Genomic DNA, 25,061 nt, shown 5'->3' on the forward strand with positions numbered 1-25,061 from the left:
ACCAGGTCAGCCACCCAGCAGGCCGCCCAGGGGGTCGAAAGCACGCGCCCGGCAGCCACCCACCCATGGGGTAACTAACGGGGGAGCAACCCCCGGCCCCCTGCTGACTGATGTCGGCAAACCTTCAGCCACCATCTCGCCAAGGGTCATTCTGGAGCGAAGCCTTCTCCCACTGACCGGCTTGACCAGTTCTCGCTCCTTCGAACGGGGGCTTCCCAGGAGAGAGTGGCCAGACGGAGCCCACCCCCGAAGCTGAGAAGCTGACCATGCTTCCGATGTACACAGGTCAGGACTGTTTGGGGGCCGAAAGGCCGCCACGGCGGTGCAGCCCCCTCGGCCACCAAGCAGGGGGACGGACCGCAATCGCCCAGGTCCATCAATGGGCCGGATTCCACGCTGAACTGCACTCCGGGGGCGGAGGGGGACACACACACACACACACGATAATCGTTCTCAAGGGGAGAGAAGCATCCCAAACGTTTGACTTAGGAGCAGAAATTAAAGTTGAACTACTTTCATCCATTTATTTATTGACAGCATTCATATACCGACCCACATCTAAACAGATTCCAGAGCTGTGAACAAGAAAAGGGTGGTTTTTTTTAAAAAAAAAATGTATTAAAATGGTTATTTTTAAAAACAGAGTAACGACAAAATCCGTGGCTGGTCGGTCAGTCACGGAAGACTTCCTGGAATTTAAAAGATTTTAAAATCCATATTTGACAACCAGGCACACATGCAAATGTGGAAGCCATATGCAAAAGCCAGTCCATGCTCCATGCCCTAGAAGTGCGCCCTCCAAGCACTGCCTCCTCTTCCCCGAGGTTCCCTGAACGCTCAGCTCCTGCGTCGTCTTTGGACAGGACACCCGTCACGTCAGCCCTCCCACGCGCTGGGCCTCTGGCTCAGCGGCCAGGGAGAGGCTTACCTCCGTGGCGGAGCAGACTCTTTGCACATCCCAGGTTCAGTGCCCGAAGCCACTGTTTTCACTTTCCCCCTGGCCTCACAGCCACGCTACCTCCCAACCCACCCACCCAGCCAGTCCCTCAGTTCCTCTTTTAGCACACAGCCATTCCCATTTTTTGGGCCTACATGAAGTTTTCAGCGAGCCAGTTTGAACACTCCAGCTGGGAAGTTTTCAACTTCCTGTAAATGTCTTCCCCTTTCCCTATTTGGAATGTTTATGAAGATTCTGTGGCATGACAGCAGTTCAGCCAGTGCCTATATGAGGCTAAAGGGTGGCAGGCAGGCAGGCAGCAGATGCGTGAGGCTGCAAACGCAGGCCAACAAAATTGTTCCCACCCCCTTCCCCTTCCTTCTGTTCTGTGAACCAGTTCAGCTTCTGTTTTCTGAGCTCCTACCTTCCCACAGCCCTCTTTTCCTTGGTCATTCCCTCTGTGATGTCAGAGGAGGTCAGCCAATCACAGCCAGAGGAAACCCCTCAGTTCATTAGAGTACGACTCAACAGCAGGGAAGCTGGGGGTGCTGCACACCCACCCCACTGTGCTTGGAGTGCGGTGCAGTGGTTAGAGTGCGGGACTAGGCCTGAGCTCAAATCCCTTTGGGCCACTCACAACGGTCAGTCTAACCTTCCTCACAGGGATGTTGTGAGAATAAAATAGGAATGGGTGCGGAGAGACAAGCAAATATACCTTATTGAGCCCCTTGGGGAAAGGGCAGGCTATAAACGGAATAAATATTGTATGTAATCGGAGTTTTATGCTTTTTATGGCTTTAAATTTTGTATATTTGTTTTTAACATTCTGTGTTTTAAACTTTGTAAACTATCCAGAGAGCTTTGGCTAGGGGGCCATATATAAATGTAATAAATAATAATAAAAAAATAGATTTTAAAGCTTTTGCAAGTGTGTTTTTCGCCATTTGCGCATGAAACACTTCCCCCCTCACTTGCTAAAAAGAGTGTCTTTTCCAAGACAACGGCAGCTAATGAGAAAAAGCCGAATCATTAAAACAAAATCTGTGTCACCCAAATAAGCACGTGGCTTGACCGGGGGGTGGGAGGGGACACACAATGGCAAAACCAAACCTTTTCTGAGCTTTTCACCTCTCCAGGTTTGGAGAGCCAAGCCGGATTCACTCGGCTGGCTAGCGAGCCCAGAGACCTGGTCTTTTAGGAGCAGAACAATTATGAGCGGGGGGGGGGGGGCGGGGGGGGGAGAGGGCACCAGAAACGGGGAAGCAGAAAAACAAGGGCCTTCCCAGACCCATCTTTAGCCGGGTAAGGCCGCATTTCGAAGGAGGGCTGAGCCTGACCACCATCCCTACACAACCCCCCTCTTTCTCCCCCAGGCCGGCACATGCACACGCACACAGTCAACATGGCTGCCAAAACCGTTGCGTAACCAGGTGTAAAGGTGTGCTGCTGTTCAGTCACGCCAGGCCGGCAGCCGCCCCGTTCTTCCAAAGGCCCCAAACCTCTTGAAGCATTTTACACCTTTATTCTTTTGATGCATTTTACACCTTTACTCTTTTGAAAAGACAAAACTTCTCTCCCCGTGAACCTTCCCCAACCTGCCCCCCCTCAATATGCTGCACTACAACACCCATCATCCCCTGCCAGCACAGCCAATCTACCATCTACCTCTGAGGAAATGGTTCCCTTCTCCATTCTAAGTGTGTCTTTCATGATGGACTCTGCAGGCGCTCAGAGACACTTTACTTGATTGCTTATTACGTCTTCTTTCATCAAAGAGAAAGAGGGAGCAAAGCCTAAAAGCAGGACCGGAAGTCCCTGCGAGGAGGAGGAGGAGGCGGCGGAGGCCTCTGGAGGATCGGATTTGAGTGTGGCAGAAGCGTTTGGAGGCTACAGGCGACTCCAGGGGATGACGCAGGCGCTGACGGGGCAAGAGAAAGTTCTGCCACAATAAATCTGTTCTTCCTTTAAAGAGATCATAAAAGATTCTTTATTTAAAAAAAAAAACCCGCTGTAAACCACTGGAATTGAACCAGATGTTTCTCCAGGAAATGAGAAATAGGCCCCCCAGACACAATCCAGCAAAGCATTTACAAACTCCAAATTCCCCCAAACTTCTCTACAAGCAGCCGCGGCCCTGATTTTCTTAGGAAGAATAGACGCCCCACGCCTGCGTTTGCATGCGCACAGGGTCCAGTTCTAGCACCCGAGACCAGGCAGCCGCCTCCCCCACCTCAGCACCCTCCGGATATGCCAGACCACAACTCCCATCACTCCCAACAGACATGGCAGACCGGGGTGGGGGGGTGGAATTTGTAGTCCACCACTTCAGCACAGCACTCCAGGACAAGCATCCGGGGCCATTCGCCCAAAGCAAAGGAGTAGCGGAAAGACCCACAGGGCAGCCCCAGGGGCGAAGCCTGGACCGGGGGGGGGGGGGGGGGAGGGGCAGGACCAAAGTGCAACGCAGGCGCCCTGCTCAGGGCACCGGCCTCCCCCCGCCCCCCCCCCCGATCCCCAACAAAGTCGTTCCCGGGTATATGAGGACTCAGCCTCCCACCCAAAGCCTCAGGATCACACAGCTGCGATTTAGAAACACACACGGACGACAACGCAACCCCAGCACCCAGCACCCGCGGGCCCAGATCCAAGGCAGCGCTCAACACTTCATATCCTGGTTGTCAACGAAATCCCCAAGATGGTTTGCATAAATGCTGCCAATAAAACGCCATTAACCCCCCCCCCCCAGAAAACCCAACTCCAACGCAAGTCCTGGGGTTGCAATGGACGCAGCAGCAGCTCAGCAGTTCCTGTCAGCAAAACAAGCCCCTCCAGGTCAGCCCACGGAGAGCCACGAACTGGTGGCGGATAAGTGGCACAGGGGTGGGGGGGAGCAGCCAGGCTTGGGGGGGGGGCGCGTTAGGGATTCAGAGCAGAGGCACCGCGCCCCCTCCCAAAACCCAGGCCCGCCTACAGCTCCCAATGCATTTTCTGGGGCGCATCCACGCGCCCCCCTTTAACGATCCACACACACGCACGCAGCTCCCTCCTCCTCCCGAGGTGGGAGTCGCCATCCCTCGCTCTCCTCCCTTCTCTGTGACCGGGGGGGGGGGCGGCGCAACCCCCATGGTATCGTGAAGAAGCCTGAATAACAACAACATTGAATGAACCCTGGGATTCCGGAAATTGCTATCACTTGTCCACTATACTCCCCGCTTCCTCCTCTCTGGCCTGGCCCCGGTCAAGGCGACCCCCTGGTGACCCTCCCCCCCCCCGAGCTCCATCGTGTGATCTTTTCGGAGGGGGGCGGGGGGGTCTTCCCAAACCGACCCTGGCTTCTAGCTTCCCCCCCCCCATCCATGCTCTTGCAATGCCCTGGGATGGCTGGGGGGAGCAGGGAAGAGAGCCTGCCCGGTGCCCCCGGGGGGAGGGGCGAAGAGAGGGGGGCTTCCTGGCGGGACCGTGCAGTGGGGAGGGGGTCTCTCTCCTCCTCCCTCCCACCCCCACCCCAGAGCAAGCGCATAGCCAGGGTGCGCGTGCGTGCGTGTGCGCTCCTCCGCTCGCGCAGACACGCGCCCGCGGATCCCTCCGCCCGCCCCAGAACGACGACAGACCCCGATGCCCCCCCCCCGCGCCGCCTTGCCTGGATCTTGTCGAAGTGCTCCCGCTCCGCCTCCAGGCTGTGGCCGCCGCGGCGACTCAGCACCCGGGCAGGCACGTTCTTGATGGTGTTCATGCTGCCCCGCGGGCCGGGAAGCAAGCAAGCAAGCAAGCGAAGGAAGCAAGGGGCCGGCGGCCTGCTGGCCTTCCTCGCTGGCTGCTGCTGCTGCTGCTGCTGCCGTTGCCGCCGGTGCCACTCCGGTTCTGGCTCGGCTCGGCTCGGCCCAGCGACTCCGACGCCGACGCCGCTCAGTCCCGCCGCGGAAGGGAAGCAGCGCCGTGGCGCGCGAGGGCGCCCCCGGCGGGCGTGCCGGGGAACTGCCGCTCCGCCTCTTCCCACGCCCTACAAACGCCCCTTCCTGGCCATTCACAAGGCGGAGGGCGCGCCCCGCCCACGTGCCAGGCAGCCAATCAATGGCCGCGTCTCCCTCCCCCCCCCCCCGCCAGGAAGGCTCATCCCCAGCCCAGAGGTCTGGAATGACCCCCTCGCCCGCCCGCGACGCCGTCCAGAAGAGGAGGGTCGCCTCCATAGGGTCCTCATATAGGGCCCAGGGATCCACGTTGCAGTTATTATTTATCCCTTCGTTGAGAGCGTTTCTATGCCCCTCCTCAGCCAAAACAGGCTTCCCCCCCCCCCGCGCAAAAAAGGCTCACCATCAATCAGAAGAAAAAATAGGACACAACACACAAGAAAAAAGGGATGGGGAGGGAAGAGGAAAAACCAAGCCACTAGCCATGGGCGGGGCTGGTGGGATGGCCCCGCTTCCTTCCTTCTTTCTCAGAGGGCAGGGGATGCCAGTGAGCCCGTGGGGAGTCTGCAGTACGGGGGAGTTGAACTCCTTTCAGCCCAAAGCCCGTTTTGGAAGAGCTCTCAGGGCTGGCATTGCAGTGGTGAAGAGGGCCAAAGCTCCCTGGGGCCACCTGGCAGGGACTGCAGGGGGGACGGGGGACCGTGTGCTGGACTAGGTGGGCCTGATCCAGCAGCCTTACGCCTGGTAAGACCTGACTCTTTCCACCATTGATCCCCTGTTGGTATATCAATTTTAAAAATAATTTCACATGCCTGCAAGTTTTAATTTAATTAGTACCGCCAATCACCTGAAGCTTCCCCATTCCACCTGACCAAGAGTCTTGTCATGCTCAGAGGACTGCCGTGCAGGTCCACCAACGGAGCTTATCCCCCACTCAAGGGTGCTGCCGTCTTGCCTCCTTTGGACTGCCCCGGCTGCAGCCCACAGGGCAAGGCGAATGGTGGGCTGGGGGGCTACTCTGGCCGGCTCCCATCAAGGGAACGGGGTGGCGGGGCGGGGGCCTAACGTGACTTTTTAAATACAGCCAAATCTGCTTACTGGTTAAGCTCATTGGCCAGTTTAAAGCAGGGATTGGCAAATTGTCATTTCTGAGTCACTAGCAATTCGCACCGAAATCCAAAATGTTTAGGACTGAGCTACAAAAGTACTGTTTCCTTACCTGCCCCTGCCATTTTCTAGAGGTCTCAAGACGGGCTGCAAGAGAGCGCCGGATTGGTAGTTCAGGCGTGTGCATGCCTCAGGCACGGCTCCCTCGGGTGTCCCCTTGTTCGCCCAGATCCAATCCATCACTCGGCTCACTGCACCTCAACGCCTCTCTTAAGGATATTAACAGCAGAGGAATCCCACAACGGCCAGAACCCAGAGAGTTTGGGCTGGGATAGCAGGCGTGGTTTCCACCTGGTCAGCCTGAAAGAGAGGGCAGTTGGGTTTGGAGGAGAGCAGCACCGTTATGCCCCACCCCACCCCACCCCACCCCACCCCAGGGCAGAACTAGCAGGGCAGCGGGGCGCTTGCAAAAGGCTTGAGGAGTGATTTCCGGATCCCCGATGGGTCAGCACTGCCATTTCTGGACAGTGGAGGCACGCAGGGGACGCTTTCGTGCTAGGATGGGGAATCTGTGCCCCTCCCCATATGTTGCTGGACGTCGACTACCAGCGTGGTCAAGGGGATGACAGGAGTTGCAATCCAACAACAGCTGGAACGCCACAGGTTCCCTATCCCTGCATAAAAGGATGGCGGATACCTGGCCTGGCAGCAGTACATGTGAAAAGGAGATCAGGATTGTGGTCAGTCCCAACCTGAAAGTGAGGCAGGAGTGTGACGCAGCTGCAAAAACGGCCACTGCGATTTTTAGGCTGTAGTACAGCAATGGAACCAACGACTTGGGGAGGTGGTGGGCTAGAGGCATTCAAGAGGCGGCTGGACAGCCAGCTGGGTGGGAGGCTTGGAACGGGATTCCTGCCAGGGACCTGGATCCCAGGCCTCCACGGCCCCCTCCAGCTCTTGCGATTCTCTGGAAGGAAACGGCTGCACTTAAGTCTGTTTTCCACCTCCTCTTGTCTCTTGACCCTCTAATTAAAAGCAAGGCAGGGAGTGGGGAAAAGCCTACACTCCCTGGCCGGAGGCAGGAAGGAATTAAACGGAGGCTTTGTTTTTCTTGAATGAGGGCAAAGGATGTGGAGACAAGGCGGCCGCTCCTGCCCCCGTCCAAGCTGACGCCCCCCCCCCCCGTCCTGAGCAAGTCGGAGCGTGCAGGACCCCACGGAGAGACCAAAGCACCACCTCCACCTCCTCCTCCTCCTCCTCCTCCTCCACAAAAGCCAGACCAAGCAGAAACAAAACCGCCAGTGGCTACGTCTCTGCCAGCACATGCACAGAGCGCAAGTAGATCCCCCGACACGCGGCTCCCACTTCCAGGTCCCACTGGGGAAGTTTTGGGTGACAGAGAGAGGAGGAGGAGGAGGACGTCCCTAGCCCTGCAGCGCTGGGGGGCAAGACCTCACCCACCCACCCCAATCGTTGTGGAAACGAGCCTGCCCCTCAAGCTGCCCTGGGGCAAGGTCCCTCGACTGCGTAGGCGCCGAGTGGTTCTGGCAGGGCCCGGGGAGGGAGCCCAACGCTCCCCAGGCCCGACGGGCCGCCTCCACGGGCCGGAGGTTGCCCAGTTCCCTGGGTGACGCAAACAGAAGGCTCCAGAGAGCTCTCCTCCTTCCCTTTGCTCTTCTCTGCTGTTCCTGGGGGGCTGGCCGGACTTATTCTTCACCTGCACGTGCCACGGTCCCACGGGGAACCACGGCGTCCGTGAACGACCTGCCAACCGTCAGCAGGGGATGGGCGATGACGGCACGCAGGAGGCCCACTTCGCCCCCAGCCCCCCCAACCACACTCCAGCCAAGGGCATCAAAGGCGTATGGCAATTAAACACCCGCTTGTCACAAAGAAGTCTAAAAAAGAACCGCCGACTCGTTTATTAGCTCACGTACACCACGGGGGGCTCAAAATATTTCCAAATGCACAGAGGTACAAAAGCACACAGACAAAAGACCGAAAGGTCTTGCTGTTGACAAGAACAGTCTTCAAGTCGGTCTGACCCACGTTACCGTCAGTCGCCGAGGCCTAAAGCGGAAGGCCGTCACCTAGAGACGTTCTCCTGCACAAGGAGCCCCAATGACATCCACAGGCAGAGCGCGGGAGCAGCAGCCCTGCGGATCTCAATGGAGCCTGCCCAGAAGAAGGCCCTGCTCCATGGCACCCAAAGCCTTTCTCCACGCGGTGGACCACGGCTCGTAGAGATACACCCACCCACACCAACCCTATTCCAACAACGTGTAGGATGTTCCCCTCTTACTATACCAATCAGAATTACTTCATAAATAATATAAGGAAAAAATGGCTCCAGCAATAAAAAAAATAATACACTGAATAAAAATGAACACTTAAATACAAAACATTTGTACGTCGTATCTGATGTACAAACGCAGAGAATCGCCAAGAAAATATATTCCTAAATTATTTTTAAAAATTACTTTTGAATGAGCCAATTAAATAACTTTCCAAAAATAGACTAGCAGTAAATCTGGGAATAGATCTACCATAAAGCTTTTTTATTCTTTTTAGCATAATCGAGTTTGTTTCTTTAAAAAATAATAAAAAAATAATTAGGGAATTAATCCCATCATTCAGTCCCAGGTCTCTGGCACTTCTGAGGTTCTCAAGTGTTTTCTACACGCCGCAGGTGAATGCCGGGTGACCCTTCACGCACCACAGCGATGATCTTGTGTCTTCAAGGGACGTGCGCTTAACAACAGGGGGATGTTTTCTCTGCTCTCATGAGGAAAGCATACGGCACAGCTGGTTTCAAAAGAAAAAGAAAAAGAAACGGCTTTGCTGAAGCGAAACTTGCTGAAGCTGCACACCGCAACTCAGTTTCAGGTTTTTATGACCAGCCTGTTCCACCGCATACGGAAAAACACTGTCAGTTAGAACTTCAGGGATGTCTGGAGGAATTTTTTTTAACAAGTGTATTTACTCCATGGGATGAGCTGCCTCCCTCAAAGCTGCCTTTGTGTCCCTGCCGGGAACGTCTCTCCACAAACAGGACTTTCCACGTTGACAACAAATATTTCTCCTCGGCTGCCGGCAGGCGGTTCATCAGGATTTACGAGCCAGGACGCATGCCGGACGCGCCGAGGGCTCGGACTCACATTTTTCTCATTGCTGCCACATTTTTCTAACACCCTTGCAACACCAGCCTTGTGCTGTGGCACGACCCAAGGGCCTGCTGCGGCGTTTGAGCGCCCACGGGCGGCCCGGGCCAGGGAGCTCCGCGCAGGGGCAGCTCCTCCCGCTCGGCTTCGTCTCGGCGTCCATCGTATCTTCCTCCCCTGCAAAGGCGCTTCGTTTGTTGTGGGCAGAGCCCGCGGAGGGGCGGAACTTTAAAGCTCACGACAGCGCTTTTGCTTTCGCAGAGCTCTCAGGCCAAGCGCCCCGTGCGGCAAAGGCACCTGGAGAAACCCATCGCAGCGCACCTCCGCTGCGCAAAGCAGCCAAGCGTGGGGAGAAAAGGCAGGATGGCTCACCTGAGGTCACAAGGAGAAGAGAGAAAGCTTCGTCTCGCCTTCCTCGGCAGCTGGCAACCTCCCTCGGCCCAGGGATTCCGCACACGCCATGGCCTGCCAAAGGGCAGAAAGAGAGCGAGGTCAGGCCCTTACGGGAACCACCACGCAAATGGACAGTCGCGCAGTGGGAGGGAACGAGCTGGGATTTAAGCAACAACAACAACAACACTAGCTAGAAATGTCCCTAATTCTCCGGAAAGCAATGTGCCGTTGCTTTCCCGGTCTATACTGGAGATTCCTTCGCAGGGCTCAAATTCTATAAAACAGAACGAAGGTGGTGGTGGTGGTGGAGGAGGTGTGGAAGAAGGAGAGAAAAGGCAAGGCCCCCTTTTTTCGGCTGGCTGGAATCAAGTGCTATCTGGCACCTGCCCAAACGGCCTCCATCAGCCACCAGGTCATTCTGCAACTTCTTCGCAGAACCGTACGAAAGCGTCGGCACCCGAATCTGCTCATTTCCCCCCTTGTTGCCGATGTATCCGTTTATTTGCGGCATTTATATCCTGCCGAGTATAGTAAAACCTCTCAGCCGTGACAGACTCATCTGTTCCTCGTGCGCTGGAGCCCGAAGCCCAGCCCCTGGCCGGCCCTGGCATCCCAGTGCTCGCAAACGGCTTTGGCGGAGATCAGGGGCTTCGGCAGGCAGGCAGCGTGTAAACGCAGTAAAGAAGCGGGACGGGACATGAGCCAGGGAGGACGCCCCTGAGGCTGTCCATTTGACAGGTGATGAACGTCGGCCGAGAGCAACTCCAGCAAGGCAGACCTGTGACGTTCGCAGCCACGGCAGGCGCGGAGGGCGGTTCCGGCCTCCCTTCCTTCCACAAAGGGCGGGGCAGGGCGGGGCGGGGGGACCGGCCCGTGCCTCCAGTGTCTGTCAATGCTGCCCCCTCTGCTCTCCCCTGTTGCTGAGACTTTGGTGTCCCCACCCCCCAACCCCCTTTGCACAACGGAAGAGCCCCGCTTGTTCGTGCCTTGTCTCTTTTCTGACAGGCACAGAAAGGGTTCCACTCAGCTCAGGGCCAAATCCGGCTCAACACTCATTTTGTAAAGACCCGAGGGAGGGAGGGAGGGAGGGAGGGAGGGATGCTGTCTGAGGCGAGTTCTCCCTGTCGCTGAAGTAGCTAGGAAAGTACCATGTGAAGGCTGCCGCTGGGGCTGCCGGCGGGGCTGGCGCCAAGCAGGTCGCTGAGTTCCAGGTCTGCAACCATCTGTCGGGACTCTGCCAGCAGCCGCTGCAGCTTAGTGGTGGGCGAGCAGGAATCCTGGGGGGAAGCAGCACAGGCTGTGTGAGAAGGGTCCGGCACGGGAGGCAGGCCAGGCCGCAGCCTCATCAGAGAGAGAACGCTGGGCTGGCCTCCCTTGGGGTTATCTCTACACGCCCGAGCAGCTACTCTGGACAGGCAGGCAGCAGCAGTGGGAACAGGGAGGAGCGAGATCCAGAATGGGGAAGCCGGAGCTCAGGTCAAGGCCCAAACCGGGGCAAGGCGGCCGTTCTCGAGGGCCAGCTTTGGGTTGAGGCAGAGACGGGGGTCCAACCGCTTAGCAGCTGCAGCGCTTCTCCCGCGCATCCTCGAGCCAGCAAGGCAGCGAGCGAGCGAGGCCGGCTGCAGCCGGAGCTGCGACAGAGGCCGGGGCAGCAGCCGAGGGAGCAAGGGGGCAGCTCGCCACTGCAGGACTCCAGTCGAGCCAGGGCCTGGGGGAAAGGCCGCGAGCAGGAGGGGATGTGTCCCGTCGGGACCACCACAACACTTGGGGCCGGCCCAAGGGAGCACACGGCATTCCAACAGCAAGCCCTTACGTGGGAGTGGACAGTGGGGTGGCCACACCCGCCGGCTGCCTGGGCGTCTGTCAAGCCCACCAACTCTGAAGGCAGCGCCGCGTGGAAGAACGCCTCGTGTCTTCTGGGCCCGCTTGTCCTTTGTGTCGATGTCAAGCATGGAGCATCCAGGTCCAAAAAATTCAGGGCGTCCGTGTTGTGGCCACTGCTCAGTGGAATTCAGAAAGACAGACAGACAGACTCCTGAGAAGGGCATCTCCAGCACACACGCTAAGCAAATGCTATAAAATAACAGCACCATACTTCGTAGACAGAAGGACACGTGGGCTTACAGTGTGAGTCTTCTCGACCCAGGGACCCTCATTTTAAGCTTCAGTTTAAAAAGCAAGATTCTAGTCCTTAGCGACTGCAGAAAATGTAGGGCCTTGGTCTGCAGCAGAGGAGCTGGGACCCGTTCCCAAGCTGGATCTGCTGCATGCCCTGACGGTCAGGGTACCTTGGGCTGCCACCCTGCGGCAAGCTCACACGCAAGAGCCCAGCAGAATCACCTGCTACTTCCCATTGAAATGAATGGGCGCTCCCCAGTATATGGCCTGTTCTAGAACATCACTAATACTAACCACTGGAACGGCACAGATGTTAGCATTTGGGGGTGCAAAAACAATTGACAGCTAGAACTGGGTACTGTTCACTCTGTGGCTGAACATAAGACGTAAGGTTATTATTCTTTTAAGATGCTTATTAGACATGCGTGTTACTCAAAATACCAATTATTAATTACTAGCAACCTTGAAACACATGGACTGGACGGGGAGAGGACCCCGCAAGGACTAAACTCTCCCACCCAGCCTCAGGGTCGTGCGCATGTGCAGACGGGCGCTTTGCTGGAAGCTTCCATTGCTGCTGTGCTGTTCCTTTGCTCTGAACTGCAAGGCGGCTGGTCCCCTTAAAAGAAGACCCATCAACAAATTGCTCGGAGGAATCCAGACAATGCGAAGCAGGGAAAGCAGAATTGTTACTCGGCTCATGTATATTGTTTGTGTGAGTGTGCAAGCTTGCAAGTTGCACAGGGCTCTTCCTGACAACGTGTGTGCCTGGTGAAGACTCATGTGACATCTGAAAGCTTGTGTGCTCCTAAGATAGTCGAAGTAATAACACCGTTTTGCCTGCTGTGTCCGATACTTCAGGTCAAACAGAGCACCCGCGGCCCTCCGACGGCACTGCTGCCTGCGGCTCACAGCCAGCAAGGGCCCTTTCATCAGTTGCTGCTTAGGCTCCAGCCTCGGCCATCGCCCCTGGGCTGGCTGTCAGGCTGTTTGCTTGACCCCATTTCTGCAAGCTACCGGTCACTTTCTCAACAGGACCTGGGCCGGACAAGGTGATGGATTGGTTTCATTTGGATCTGAACAGTTAGTCCAGGCCAGTGAAACGTATGTGCAAGAGAAGCCCGGTCACATCTGAAGTTGGAATTCCAACCTGGATTTTATAAAACAAAAAAACCCTTAATCGCTTGACGAAGGCAGCCGTTGCTATTCCGTCCGAAACGTCATCCGGCCTGGGCCCCCTTTCCCCTCTGAACAGCCTGAGCACGGGCGTCTAGTCTGAACGCAGAGGCCCGGCTTTAAAGCGCCAGCCAGTTGGCGCGGGCAGGTCGGCTTTGCCGCTAACGGCAGGACAGTCTGAACTGGGGGCGCTTCGCAACGTGCCGAACCTTTTCGACGTGGCCCTTTGCATCCCCTGAGCAGCCGGGGGAGTGCTGGGGGACGCTCCGCAGCGTGCGCCGCCTCCTCCTTTGACGGGCTTGAAAATCCGCATCCACTCCCGGTCGCTTACGGACTGGTACAGCGCGCCTCTGCCCAGGGAGCTGCGGGAGCAGCAGCCCGCTTCCGGCGCTCCGGCCGGGCTGGGAGGCTCGTTGGGAATCGCAGCCATGGCGGCGGCGGCGGCGGCGGCAGTCTCCGTCTCGCCACAGTCCCCGCCGGGGTTGCCGCAGTGCCCAGGCCCCGAGCTCCGGCAGTTTGAGGGGTCCAGCGGGAACCAGTGCTCGTGGATCGGTAACGAGGTGGCGTGGTTCAGCCCCGGGGCCCGAGCCGCTTCCCTGGCGCCGGTCTTCCACGCGCCCTCCGCCCGGGAGGCTGGCCGGCTGCTGGCCTCCCCAGGACTCAGGGAGCCGCTCGGCCTCGACTCGTCCCTAGGCAGGGGGGTCGGCCCGTGAAGCAGCCCTTCCGGGAACTGATCGGAGCCAGTCGACCCCATCAGCTGCCCGCTCTCGGCTCGGCACGCTCGGCAGACCTCTTTCCGCCCACCACCGGGAAGGCACACGAACCGGGTGTGAATCTTCCGGCTGATCTCGCTACAGACTGTGTCTCGGTCGCTGCTACTCTCGAGATCGGACAAAACCATCCCTCTGCTATAAACGGCAGAAGAAGGGACTCACGTCACCACGGCGGCACCGAAGCGACTTACACCGATGAATCGTCTTGCACTGCGCCTCAGCCCCGGTCGGCCCCTGCGCCCTCCGGGGGCTCCCAAGCGAGCCTTCTAGGCACCGCCTCCCGGCTTCAACCGTGGCACTTTGCCGGGGGTGGGGGGTGCTGGCCTCACGCTCTTCCACTCAGAGCCTCCCCAAGAGGCCCTGGCTGCCACCCAGGGCCCTTCTGACCGGTGGCGTCCACCATCGCGCCCACCCTCGAGGTCATTCCACCCCATCACAGAGCTCCTGCGGTTCATCTCTCGCCTTGCCACTGCTAGGAGGGCCACAATGGCCTTCGCTTCTATCCACTGACGTTCCCTGATGCCGGCACCTGCGGCTGTTTCTAGGCTCTGACAAGGCTGGTCTCTGGAAGGCTAAAGGGAGGAGGCCCAGCGGGCTTCTCTCTCCCACCAGGCGCCTGTGCCACAGCTCTAGCCCTAAGCGGCCTGCCAGACTTTCTCCGTCGCCATCTTCAGGCGGAAGCAAGCTGTGGGCAGCACTTCTCTCCCCCCCACCTCTTGAATAGATATTTTAAAGTGTTGAGGCTAAGGAAGACGTCTGCGTAACCTCACTGCTTCGTCCTAACGAAGGCCCCACCGTGAACCACGTGCAGCGGCACAGCCTGGCAAGCGGCTGGGTCTCGACACGGGCAGGCCCAGGCGGCCCAAAGCCAAGGGCCACAGAGCCACAGCCGCATTCCTTCCGGTCCTGGTGACGTGGCCCCCGCGAGCGCCCCTGCTGGTTCTTTGTGCAGGCAGGGCAGGCAGCAGCGGCTGTGCAGCTGGCCAAGCCGGCCTCCTCTTCCCAGGCTCCGGACGTTTCTACGGGGCAGTGATGATCCGAGAGCAGGGCCCATTGCTGGGGGGCTACACCCCAACAGTTGAGTGGAGGGGGGAATTTCAGCCCACGCGGCTTCTCTACAAGGGGTGCAATAGGGGTCCCACATATTGGTAGCTTAGTCTTCCAGATCAGGGGTGCGGAAGCTCAGTTCTGGGGGGGGGGCTGAGTTCCCCGGGAGGCCACGCCCTCTTCACCTGCCCCCCCTCTGCTCCCCACCCCCCAGCCACCCAGAGGGTATTTCCTGTGACATGTTGCTTTTATTCTGCTTTCTCCACGCTAAGGACCTCTCCCCGCCTCTCCTCCTCCTCCGGCTGAGTGAGTGGCAGGAAAGGCACCAAGCTCCATTCGGATGGATTGAGGGCCTTTTGGCCCCGCCCCCTACCGCCTGTCCCCCGAGAGCTTCTCCGGAACTGAGCTGGGCCCTGAAAGAGGAGGTTCCGCTCCCCTGCCCTAGAGAGGGGAGGCCTTGGCTTTTGATTTTGAAACTTGCCATTGAAGTGGGGCTGGAAGAATCCCAGGGCCCTGCACGCCGAGGCGCCTGGCAATGCAGTGCTCTGCCGGCCGGGAATCTGATCTCCCCACCCCTGCTTTCCCCAGCCGTATTTCTCTCCTAGCCATCATGCCACATATCCGACGATGGCTGGGATCGTGACGTGTTTCCCCCGCCCCCTCCGGCCGGCCCCGGCTCTGTCACCTCTCGGCACTGACTCCCCTCCTCGGGAGAGCTGTTTGCCCCGCTTACCTCGCCTCGTGCGCCTCCATCTTGGGCTTCTGCTTCATTTCCTGTGAACTCTCCAAGTTGAAATGCAGAAACTGCAGGTCCCGCTGCTGTTTCACGTAGACCTGCAGGCAGGCGGGGAAACAACCGGCATCTCAGAAACGCAAAGGGAGGTTTGATGCTGACATGTTGATTTCATTCTGCTTTTCTGTCTATGGACAAAGTGGCTTTCAAGAAGTAAGAAGGACAATCATCATAAAAACAAACCACTGAAGATGGTTTCAAGGCGCTTTGCCTGAAGGACGCCCTGCTCCGTCTCCCACCCCGCCCCCATATTCAGTGCACGTCCCCACACTCATATTAGATGCCTGTTGTAAGCCTGTAGAAAAGAGCGCCCAGCTTTTGGGAGAGAAAGCAATATTTTTATTTGGCTTTCATAGATGATACAAGACGAGTAGAAAGGAAGAAACAAGAACAGTCCTTATATGTGCACCAGAAAATGTATATAAGAAAAAATGGTACTACATTTTATTTTTTGGGGGCCCAATCCTAGGCATGTTCAGACAGGGGAAAAAAGCCCTACAACTTCCAGCACGCCTCAACCAACCAGGCTGTTCATGGTTAATGAGCCATGGTTGGCTAGTGTGTATTATGTTCACACACTACAAGAATCCATGATTCAGCCACAACCCACACACAACCTGCTTGTTGTGTGTTGTGAACCAGATCAATGTCTCTCTCTATCATAGTTGCCCCCATTATCTACAAGTGCTTGGGGATACCCTTCAGCACATTTAAAGAAAGCAAAGCTCTGCTATATTTGACTGCAGATTCCCAGAGCCATGTTCCCTTTTACCGAAAGTCCGCTTACTCCAAGGTTGAAGCCCAGTATCAAACACAGGTTCTTCAAGACAGTCCAACACGCTGTTCACCTCTGATTCCCTTTCCACTCCACATCGCCATGTGAAAGGCCAAATCAAACGCAGGCTCCACCCCCCATCCCCCACTGTCCTCCACCACACAAGACACCCAGAAACTGGAGCCAAACCTGACGCAAATTGCTCAGTTCCATGTCAGTCCGTAGTTGCTTGGATTTCGCAGACTGAAGGAGCTGGTCTTTTCTGTTGGCTCTCTCAGCTGTGAAGGAGTGGAGGGTTCAGTTATTTTACAGAACAAAAATAAAATGGAAAAACAGTAAATAAATACAAACAGTGACAGAGAGATTTAAATACCATTATCATTGTGTTTAGATGCAAGGATTGCTTTACAATCAATCAATCAGCAGGGCATACAAATGTGATTCCCCCAATTTTCCCAACGCTGCGCTCAAGATGTGTTTCAAGATCCCCTTCTATTACCGACTGGTTTATTTATGTCTGTGATGGGAAGCTAGTTGGCTTGGATGGCCCAAACTCTCAAGGTTTGGAGTAAACACAACGCATCCATGACCTCCTCAACTTGTTGTCGCTTGTCCTGAAACCATCAGGACAGGTCAGGCTTTTCTTTAAAAAAAATATCCATAAGCGAATGTTCGTTTGCTCCATGGCTGCTGCGTTCAGTATAATGAGCTCTGAAGGAGATCAGAGGCGAGCAGCGCACTCCACAGGGGCCGCCTGCTGCCGCAGCCTCTTTTCACAGCCCAGAGGCTCGTCTTCCATTCAGAGTTTCACAGCTTTGGAAAAAGCAGGTTTCTGGTAGCAGAAGCGGATTTGAAAATGCAGCGTCACAAATGCGCTAGAAGTTAAGAAACGCAGGAGGACAAATGTACTGCAACTGTCAGAATGTCTACAGTCATGTTTATTTGAGAGTTTGGTCAAAGTTATTTGCGTGTGAGGATAACCCAGTCCGAAGAACAGTGTCACAAAATCAGCGTCACAAAGCTCACAGTGACTTGTGAGCCCAAATCGGACGCTTGGAGGGCTTCTCTGACCGCCTGGGACCGGAGACACCACCTGGGGCCGGAAAGGACTTGCCAGGGAGGGGGAGGGCTTCTTCCTGGGGTGGGAGCAGGAGCCGTGGGCCCTCCAGCACAAGCACCGTTGTCCACAGGCCCTATAAGGGCTCCAGTGGCAGGCAAGGGAGAAGGGCTCCTGCTGATGACCTCAAAGTGCAGCTAGACTGCTACAGGGGAAGGCAGTCCTGCAAGTCTTTTCCGCCCAAACCATTTGGCCATCAAAGTTAAAACCAGCACTTCAGGCCCGTGTGCCACCAGTGGACCCCCCAGCCCCCTCCCCCCAGCCCCGCCCCCCGGTCTACTCACCACTAAGCATCAATTCGTTATTCAAATAACCATTTTCTTGTTTGAGGCGTATGATTTCCTCCCGCTGCTCATTGCTTTCTTTGGTTTTTTCACTGAGATCACCTTTCAAATACAAAACGGGCGGGGGGCGGGGGTCATCACGAAAGCGCAGCTCCCTCTCACAGACAACGGGGCTCTCGGTTCTTTATATATCGCCCTTCGGACGTCCTTCCCCAAACTCTGCAGTCTGGCGGGGGGGGGGGGGGGTCCTGGGAGGGGCGTCGCCCACAAATGCCTTTGTGGCGCTTCTCGCCCACCACTCTGCAGCCACGTGAAACAGCCCCTGAATATCCCACGTAATGGCAGCCCATTGCTTTAAGCCAAAACCACCTAAGGATTCTCTCGCTGACGACCAACGCTACGGTTTGGCTGCAGGAAATGCGAAGGAGAACCTTTGTCCGCCCCCAACCCCAGTTCACGATTACGGGCACCGAATTCTAAGCCCCGTTTACCTTTTAATTTGTTTGTTTCCAGCATAAGTTCCTTCAGCCTCAGCTTGAAATCCCGTTTCTCCCTGCTGATGCTCGATTCCTCCATCTTTGCTGCACGAAGGGCATTTTCTAGCTTTTTAAACTTACATGTAAATTCACTAATGTGGTTGCTCGCTTCAAGTATATCATTATCCTAAGCAAACAAACAAACAAACACATTTCTGCCCATTGTTTTGCTTTACGTTCTGTGCCTCTGCACAGATTTAATTTTGCCTGCTCAATTCTAAAACTGGCACTCTTGTTTTGAAAAGTCGATCACCAGTTCACAGCTTGGCTGAGTGATGCTGGAAGGCCCAGGGCCCTGCGCAGTGGGTGGGAGAGCCCTTCGCCTGAAGCAGCAAAGGCGATGGCCCCCGTTGCCTCGCCTGCCTCCCTCTCCTGGCTTTCTCACAGGTATTGGGCCACTTTGCTGGGGGTGGGGGGGGGGAGATACACTCCAGCTAACTCCCCTCCCCACCGCAGACACACAGCTCCCACCCAAAACAGCTCTGTCTTCGCTCCTGTTTCTCTCCTGGCCGAATTCTACCCCTAGAAGTAACTCCTCGCTAGGAGGAAAAGAAACCAGAAAGAATTGCAGGAGGGCAGAGGAGGGGGCTCAACTCCCCGCGGCCCCTGCTGCACCTGCTATTCCGCGCCGTCTCCCACTTCACGAGGAATCCGGGGGAACTGACCTGGGCTTTTGCCCGGCGCCTCTAAACGCACCCGGAAGAACGAGGCGCGCCTACCTTCAGCTTCAACATCGTGAGCAGCTCCTGTTCTCTGGCTTGCAGCTGCCCGACTTTATTAGACAGTTCCATCACCGAGCAACTGAGGACTTGGTTTTTCTCCTAGGAAACAGGGAAAGCAAGGGAGAGGGCTGGCAGGCGTGGAGGCCCCCTGGCTGTGTCTTGCCTTTGCTGCCCTACCGCATCATGCGCAGCCTTGCGCAGCCCCTTTCCTGGATGGCTTGAGAGGAGGACGCGGCAGCCACCAGTTGCCTCTGCTTCCCCCACCGCAACGTGGGCCTCGTGGGTGTAGTGGCAGGAACACAGTGCAATGTGAGCCAAACGGCAAGTTCTCCCCCCTCTCACTGCTCCTCGTCTTCTCCACACCAGGAGCAAACATCTGGAGATCTACTTTCTGCCCACTCCTGCTTCACAGCGCGCATAACTGTGTACACTTCTGTCATGTCACCACCACCCCTCCGCTTATTTGTCTTTTTTTCTAAGGGAAAAGGCCCCAAACGCTGTTCCCCTTCCTCACAGGGGAGGGGCTCCAGCCCCTTGATCGCTTTGGCTGCCCTCCTCTGCGCCTTTCCAGCTGTATCATATCACTTTTGAGGTGTGGTGACCACAATCAGACAAGGGCACTGAGGGCATCTTGCCCACGGTGCCCCAAAAACCCAGAATTGGCATTGGGTCTCGTTTGGCCCTTAGTCAGCTTCATGAGGGCATCATCAGAAGAGCCCTGAGGCTGGGCCAGACCCAGCCGCACCCTGCTCCAGCATTCTGTTTGCAGAGATGCCTCTGGGAAGACCACAGGCAGGAGGCGACTGCCACAGACCCCTCCTGCTCACGCCCTCCAGCAACTGGCACGCATGAGCCCGCCGCCGCTGATACTGGAGGCAGCGCGCAGCCCTGGCGGCCGACGGCCGTTGAGAGCTTCACGCAGGGCCATGGTCCAAGCCCACCCCAGGGCACCCTGAAGCAAACCAGAGAGGGGGCCGACCTCCAGGGCCTGGCAGTGGGACGTGGTGTCAGATGCTTTCCGAGAGAGCTCTTGCAGTTTCTGCTGAGTCGTCTCCAGGGTCACCTTGCGGTCGTTTTGCTGAGTTTCAAGGAGCTTCAACCTTCTGGTCAGGGCTGTTATCATTTCATTTCTCTTGTGCAGCTCATCTGAGGGAAGAGGGCGGGAATTATCGGAGGGGAAGCAGCAACTTCCAACACCGGTGTACACTAAACTACGTAAAAGGTAGCAGCATTCTCAGCTGAGGCACAGCGTGCAATTTTATTTTTCTAAAGGGGCAGGCAGGTATCTTAATTTTAGGAAAGACTGGCATAACCACAGGTCATCCTAAGGCCACGGTCTAGATGATTTTACCTGCCATGTTTCCTCCCTCTCAAACTGCACGATTTGGGGAGCTTGCAAGGAGTTCTCAACACATCTTTGCTTTTCATTTGAAGGTTTTACAGACAGAGAACAACATACAGCTCTTCCTGAAAAGCATGATAACTCTGCTTTACATGAGACTGGTTATTCCAGGAAGCTCTAGCGGCATCTCACTATTGCTACAGAATCACTTCAAAAGGTTCTACACGTTTCCTGTCATCCACAACATTCCAGCATTTCCATGGCGCTCCGGTTCAGATGAAATCTCTGTTCTGTTTTCAGCCAGCATTCATGGGAGTGGGCAAACAGATCTTCTAAGTCTCTTCCTGGTGGCGTGCGTTATTACTAAAGTGCCCAAAAAGAATTTAGGGGGCACATCAGAACTGGAGTAATCTTGTGCTTCTTAAAAATCATGCTATCATTTTTTAAAAACTTAAGCTCTTCTGTCGCAAACTAATTATTCTAGAGCAAGACCACAGTGTACTAGCTAAGAGATGGCCTTCCGCACAGTCTGCTTCATGGGGGGGGGGGGCGCTTTCTTCTCCGGACTGGTAGTGGCTGTTCAGGGTCTCCGGGAGAGAGGGGGCTTCCCCATTTTAACTAGAAATGCCAACAATTGACGCTGACGCTTTCTTCATGCAAACTACATGAAGGGCAGCTGTTCACAGAGCTGTGGACCAGGACAGGCCCACACAAATCTCGTCTCTGTCAGGACCTCAGTAGGTGTTCTCCGCAGCAAGCCAATACCGGGCTCAGTTGCCCCATCTGCAATATGGGAATAACAACAACAACAACCGGCAGCCTGAACCCCTTGGCCTAGGCTGGGCCCGGCACTCACTCTCCAAACTGCTGCACCGTTCCGCCAGCGTCAGTATTTTCTGGCGGTCGTCCTCCCACGCCAGCAGCTGCTTCTGATGCACAGCGACCATCGCGTTGAGCTCCTTGTCACGATCTTTCAGCTCCGCAATTAACAGCTGGAGTTCTCTCCTCTGTTTCTGAACGGTGCTGCTCTCTGGCCCAGAAGTTCCGTTCTGCAGGGAGGAAAGGAAGCAGCAACAGCAGCTACACCACTCCATCACATAAAAAAATTAGGGAGGCTGTTACAGAACGATGCGGCCCAAACGACAAAGCACTTCTTACTAGCGCTGTGCCTCATTTCTATTAAACGAAACACTAGAAATGGTTTCATTGAATGACCAAGGGCGGCCATTTTGAAACCCATTTGCACTTTGGAGCAGCCTAGCCAAAGTAATTTGGGTGATTTCAATTGAGGCAAAAAGCTGGGATCCGGCCTCAAGTGGGATTTCTGGAGATTTCAGGGTGGGGTGGATTGGAGCTTCCCTTGAACAGCAAACTCCCGTGCCATCCCACAAACTGATCAGGAAATCCCCCTCAATTTCAAAAGTGGCTGGCCTTGTACCATCAGGGGCTGCTGACTGAGAACCTACAGTGCCAAGCCAAGCCCCCTTGGGTGGGCAGAACCAGAGCTGCACATTTTGTTGGCTCCTGACCAACATGCAGAGTACTATGATTTAGAATCTAAGTATCTAAGGGTGCAAACCCCCCTGCATCTAAGGGTGCAAACCCCCCTGCATCTAAGGGTGCAACCCCCCCTGAAACTAAGGGTGCAACCCCCCTGCATCTAAGGGTGCAACCCCCCCTGAAACTAAGGGTGCAACCCCCCTGCATGTTTACACAGAAAAAAAGTCCTACAACTCCCAACATCCCGCAACAGGATTGTGCCCCGAGTCTTAGGGCATGTCTACACCAGCTTTATATCCCAGGATCGTCCCAGGTTCGTTCCTGTGCCTCCAAATGCCACACAGGGGATCTCAGGGGCAGGCAGGGTCAACCCCTCCATTTTCCTGGGATAACCCTTAGGGGTAGAAAGGGCCTTAGATACTGAATGCAGAAACACTCCAGAGCCTTCCTAAACTCTAGCTTAATCTGGGATGAATCTGGAACCCCAGAGTGGCTCTACACTTCAGTGCTTTTGGAATGCAGCTGACCTTGTAAATATGGTTTTTAGTTTTGGTTTGCTTTCGTTACCTGAGGTGGAGTGGAGAGCGGCAGTGATGAGTTCATAAGGACTCCGAGATCAGGACTCTCTACTAGGTATAAATAGTTTGGAAGGATGTTGCAGATAATCCCAATGTTCAGCTCAGAGGCCCCACAGGAATGAAGGATCCCATTCTTGTTCACTGCAGTTCAGTCATTCAGATGTCAACTGATATAATGGGGGGGGAGGGGAGAATGATTGAAAAAGTGTGATCATTGCAAACTGTATTATTGAGGCACCTGCAACCCACATGGGACATTTGGCAACGAGACACATACTCTCCAGGGGGGAAAGGAGAGAACACTGAGGGGCAGCCCGTCTCTTCCCAAACCCTCTGGGGTGGGCAGGATGGCAATGATGAGGCAACACTGGAACTCTTTCACATATATCCCAAGAGAAGAGGGGAGAAGGAAGCCACTTTGGCTGCATTCGCACGTAATAAGAAGCCAGGATTCATGTCTTATTGTGAGCAAGCAGCGTGCAAGCATACGCAGCCTTTTCATCCCTCCCTTCAGGCAAGTGGGCAAAACTCGCCAGAAAGGGGTGGGTGGGCTCATCATGACATCGGACCTAGGATCCTGGTTTGTTGCTCCTAAGCAAGCCAAGATCATAAGGCAGCAACCGTCAGGATTTTGTTGTTGGCTTACGAACCCCAGCTCATCTGAGAGCAACAAAGCAGGATTCCCAATTTGGACATCATGATGTTCCCTGCTATGTTTATGTACACAGGCAAAGCAGGAGCAAATGGCTGGTGTGCACCAGCCTGCTGCTCGTCCGCAGTAAGCCAGGAATCCTGGCTTATCCCGTGGCATCGTTTCACTCGCTGCTCAGCTATGACACTCAACAACGGGGCCTTGTGCCAGTTGTCACCTCCCAGCTTAGCCTACCTCACAGGGTTGTTGTGAGGAAAAAACAGGCAGGGGGAGAAACCCACGCGGGCAGCCAGGAGTTCCTAGGGAGGACAGGATGCAAATGTGATGATAGATAAATCCACAAAAGTGGGTCCAGACGTCCCATATTGCCCACTGAGGGGGAATAAAGTAGGGCCTCCGTAGGTTGGGGATGTGGGCGAAGTACACCAAGGACGTGGCCGTTTCTACAGCGCCCCCCCCCAGGCACGTCTACTCAGAAGTAGGGGCCTACGATGAGCTCAGTGGGCCTTACGACCCCCCACCCCACCCACTCACCCACCCCCAGGGCCAGGTCAGAAGGCCTCGAGGGCCGCAGCCTCATTGGGGGGGCAGAAGCGCTCCTGGACCAGAGCCCAGTTCAGGTGTGCGCAGAGGCCCATGGGCGTGACAGGCCGCACCTGAGCGACACCCGCAAAGACCTCGCACACGCACGTGTGAGATGGATATGCGTGTGCGTGAATGTACACGTACACAAATTCTGGAATGAATGAATAGGATGGGCGGATGGGGGTCACTCCCGGCGCCCCTGACCGCGCCGTGGGGCACAAACAGCCTCCGAGGCCGCTGGCCTCCGGAGCCCGGAGCTGCCCCCCACCCCCGGCCGGGCCCCCAGCTGAGGGAGTGCAAGGGGGCGGGCGGGCGCCGGGCCGAGTCCGGGCGGGCCACGGCGGTTTGCCAGCCTGTTCCCATTACGGGCCCCGCCGGCCCGGGCCCCTTGATGAGCGGGGTCTCCGGACTCGGGCCCACGCGCCCCCCCTCGACCCCCGGCGCCCCCAGCGCAGCAGCAGCAGCAGCAGCAGCAGCTCCCGGTGGCGGTTTTTACTCAGGGGAAACGCATGAAAACAGGCAGGAGGGCGAAGGAGGGGGAGGGGGTTACGAGGGGCGGCAGCAGACACGGCGCCGTGGGGCTGGGGGGGGGGGGGTCGCCTCACCCAGGAAGTGGGTGCGAGCCCCGTGGGGCGGCGGGGGCGGAGTCGCTTCCCCCCCACACACACGCACTAAATGGCGGCGGCGGGGGGGTGTTGAGCCCCCCACCCCCCCAGGGTCGCTCCACCCCCGACCTCCCCCACCCCGGGGCCGGAGGGAGGCCGACAACGGCGTCTTTCCGCGCCCCTCGCTCCCTGAGGGAGGGCCAATGGCGGCGGCGGCGGCTTCGCTTACCGGGCGACATTTCCCGCGCGCGCGCGCGCGCTCCTCCCGAGGAGGCCCATGGGGCGGCGGGAGGAGGAGGAGGAGGAGGGGGCGGGCGAGGCGGCCGCTTGGCCCCCCGTGGGGCCCCGGGCCCGACTCCTGCTCCAGCAGCAGCAGCAGCAGCCTCGGGCCGACCCCGCCCGGCCCATCGCGGGTGGCCGAGAGACGCGGCCCAGGACTCGGACCCGCCACGCCGCCGCTCGGGTGCGGGTCGGCCCTGGGGGGTGGGGGCACCAATCCTGCGCGCGGGTCACAGCCGGGCTTTGCCGAAAGGCTTGGGGGCAGGATCGAGCCCGCCCACGCGGACCACCCGCCCTCTCTAGCAGAGCTCCTGCAGCTTGAACTGTGGTGATGAAGAGGGGATTTCGCCGGGAGCTGCGTGCATAGAAATGCCACCTGCTGAAACTCCCTTCTCTATGCAACTGTTAAAGACGCAGGAGCCCTGCCCTCCTCTGCATAGGGTCGCCCGAACTACTAGTAACCCTGCAGGTCCGGGCGTGCTGGGCGTTGCAGGCTTTTGTTCCCTGTCTAAATTGCTCAACTTGGTAGGTTTGATTTGTAGTGGAAACATTAAAGTTTAGAATGTGGAAATGGTGTCAATGCAGAAAGCCCAGCGCTTACTCCGCTTCCGTTAATCCAGAGTGGCCCCCACAGGCTGGAACCCCCTCTAAACCAGGCACAAGGGCCAAGCCG

The 25,061-nt window shown here is 56.6% G+C and overlaps 2 protein-coding genes across 3 annotated transcripts in view; both read right to left on the minus strand.

Moving 5' to 3' along the window:
- The window catches only part of HIP1R (huntingtin interacting protein 1 related), a 31,788-nt gene extending 27,058 nt beyond the window's left edge, over positions 1 to 4,730 (minus strand). The window contains exon 1 of the mRNA XM_063144139.1: positions 4,578 to 4,730. Coding sequence (XP_063000209.1) covers positions 4,578 to 4,670 — 93 coding nt within the window. The 5' untranslated portion in view covers positions 4,671 to 4,730. The remainder of the gene's footprint in view (positions 1 to 4,577) is intronic.
- A 1,514-nt stretch (positions 4,731 to 6,244) lies between these two features.
- Positions 6,245 to 23,171, minus strand: CCDC62 (coiled-coil domain containing 62). 2 transcript variants are annotated; one of them, XM_063143913.1, is made up of 14 exons: positions 23,154 to 23,171; positions 22,257 to 22,434; positions 21,046 to 21,238; positions 19,827 to 19,993; positions 18,845 to 18,946; positions 18,081 to 18,252; positions 17,590 to 17,691; positions 16,378 to 16,466; positions 15,354 to 15,454; positions 13,010 to 13,708; positions 11,320 to 11,503; positions 10,655 to 10,783; positions 9,486 to 9,578; positions 6,245 to 6,312 (listed from the first exon to the last, which is right to left on the minus strand). In XM_063143913.1, the coding sequence occupies exons 2-13, from the start codon at positions 22,290 to 22,292 to the stop codon at positions 9,492 to 9,494; spliced, it is 2,061 nt and encodes a 686-aa protein (XP_062999983.1). In that variant the 5' UTR covers positions 22,293 to 22,434; positions 23,154 to 23,171; the 3' UTR covers positions 6,245 to 6,312; positions 9,486 to 9,491. The 2 variants fall into 2 exon arrangements, with proteins under 2 accessions (XP_062999983.1, XP_062999982.1); XM_063143912.1 differs by lacking the exon at positions 6,245 to 6,312 and adding an exon at positions 8,235 to 8,757.
- Between the last annotated feature and the right edge of the window lie 1,890 nt (positions 23,172 to 25,061).

Source organism: Elgaria multicarinata, chromosome 18 (assembly GCF_023053635.1).
Source record: "Elgaria multicarinata webbii isolate HBS135686 ecotype San Diego chromosome 18, rElgMul1.1.pri, whole genome shotgun sequence".
Lineage (NCBI taxonomy): Eukaryota > Metazoa > Chordata > Lepidosauria > Squamata > Anguidae > Elgaria > Elgaria multicarinata.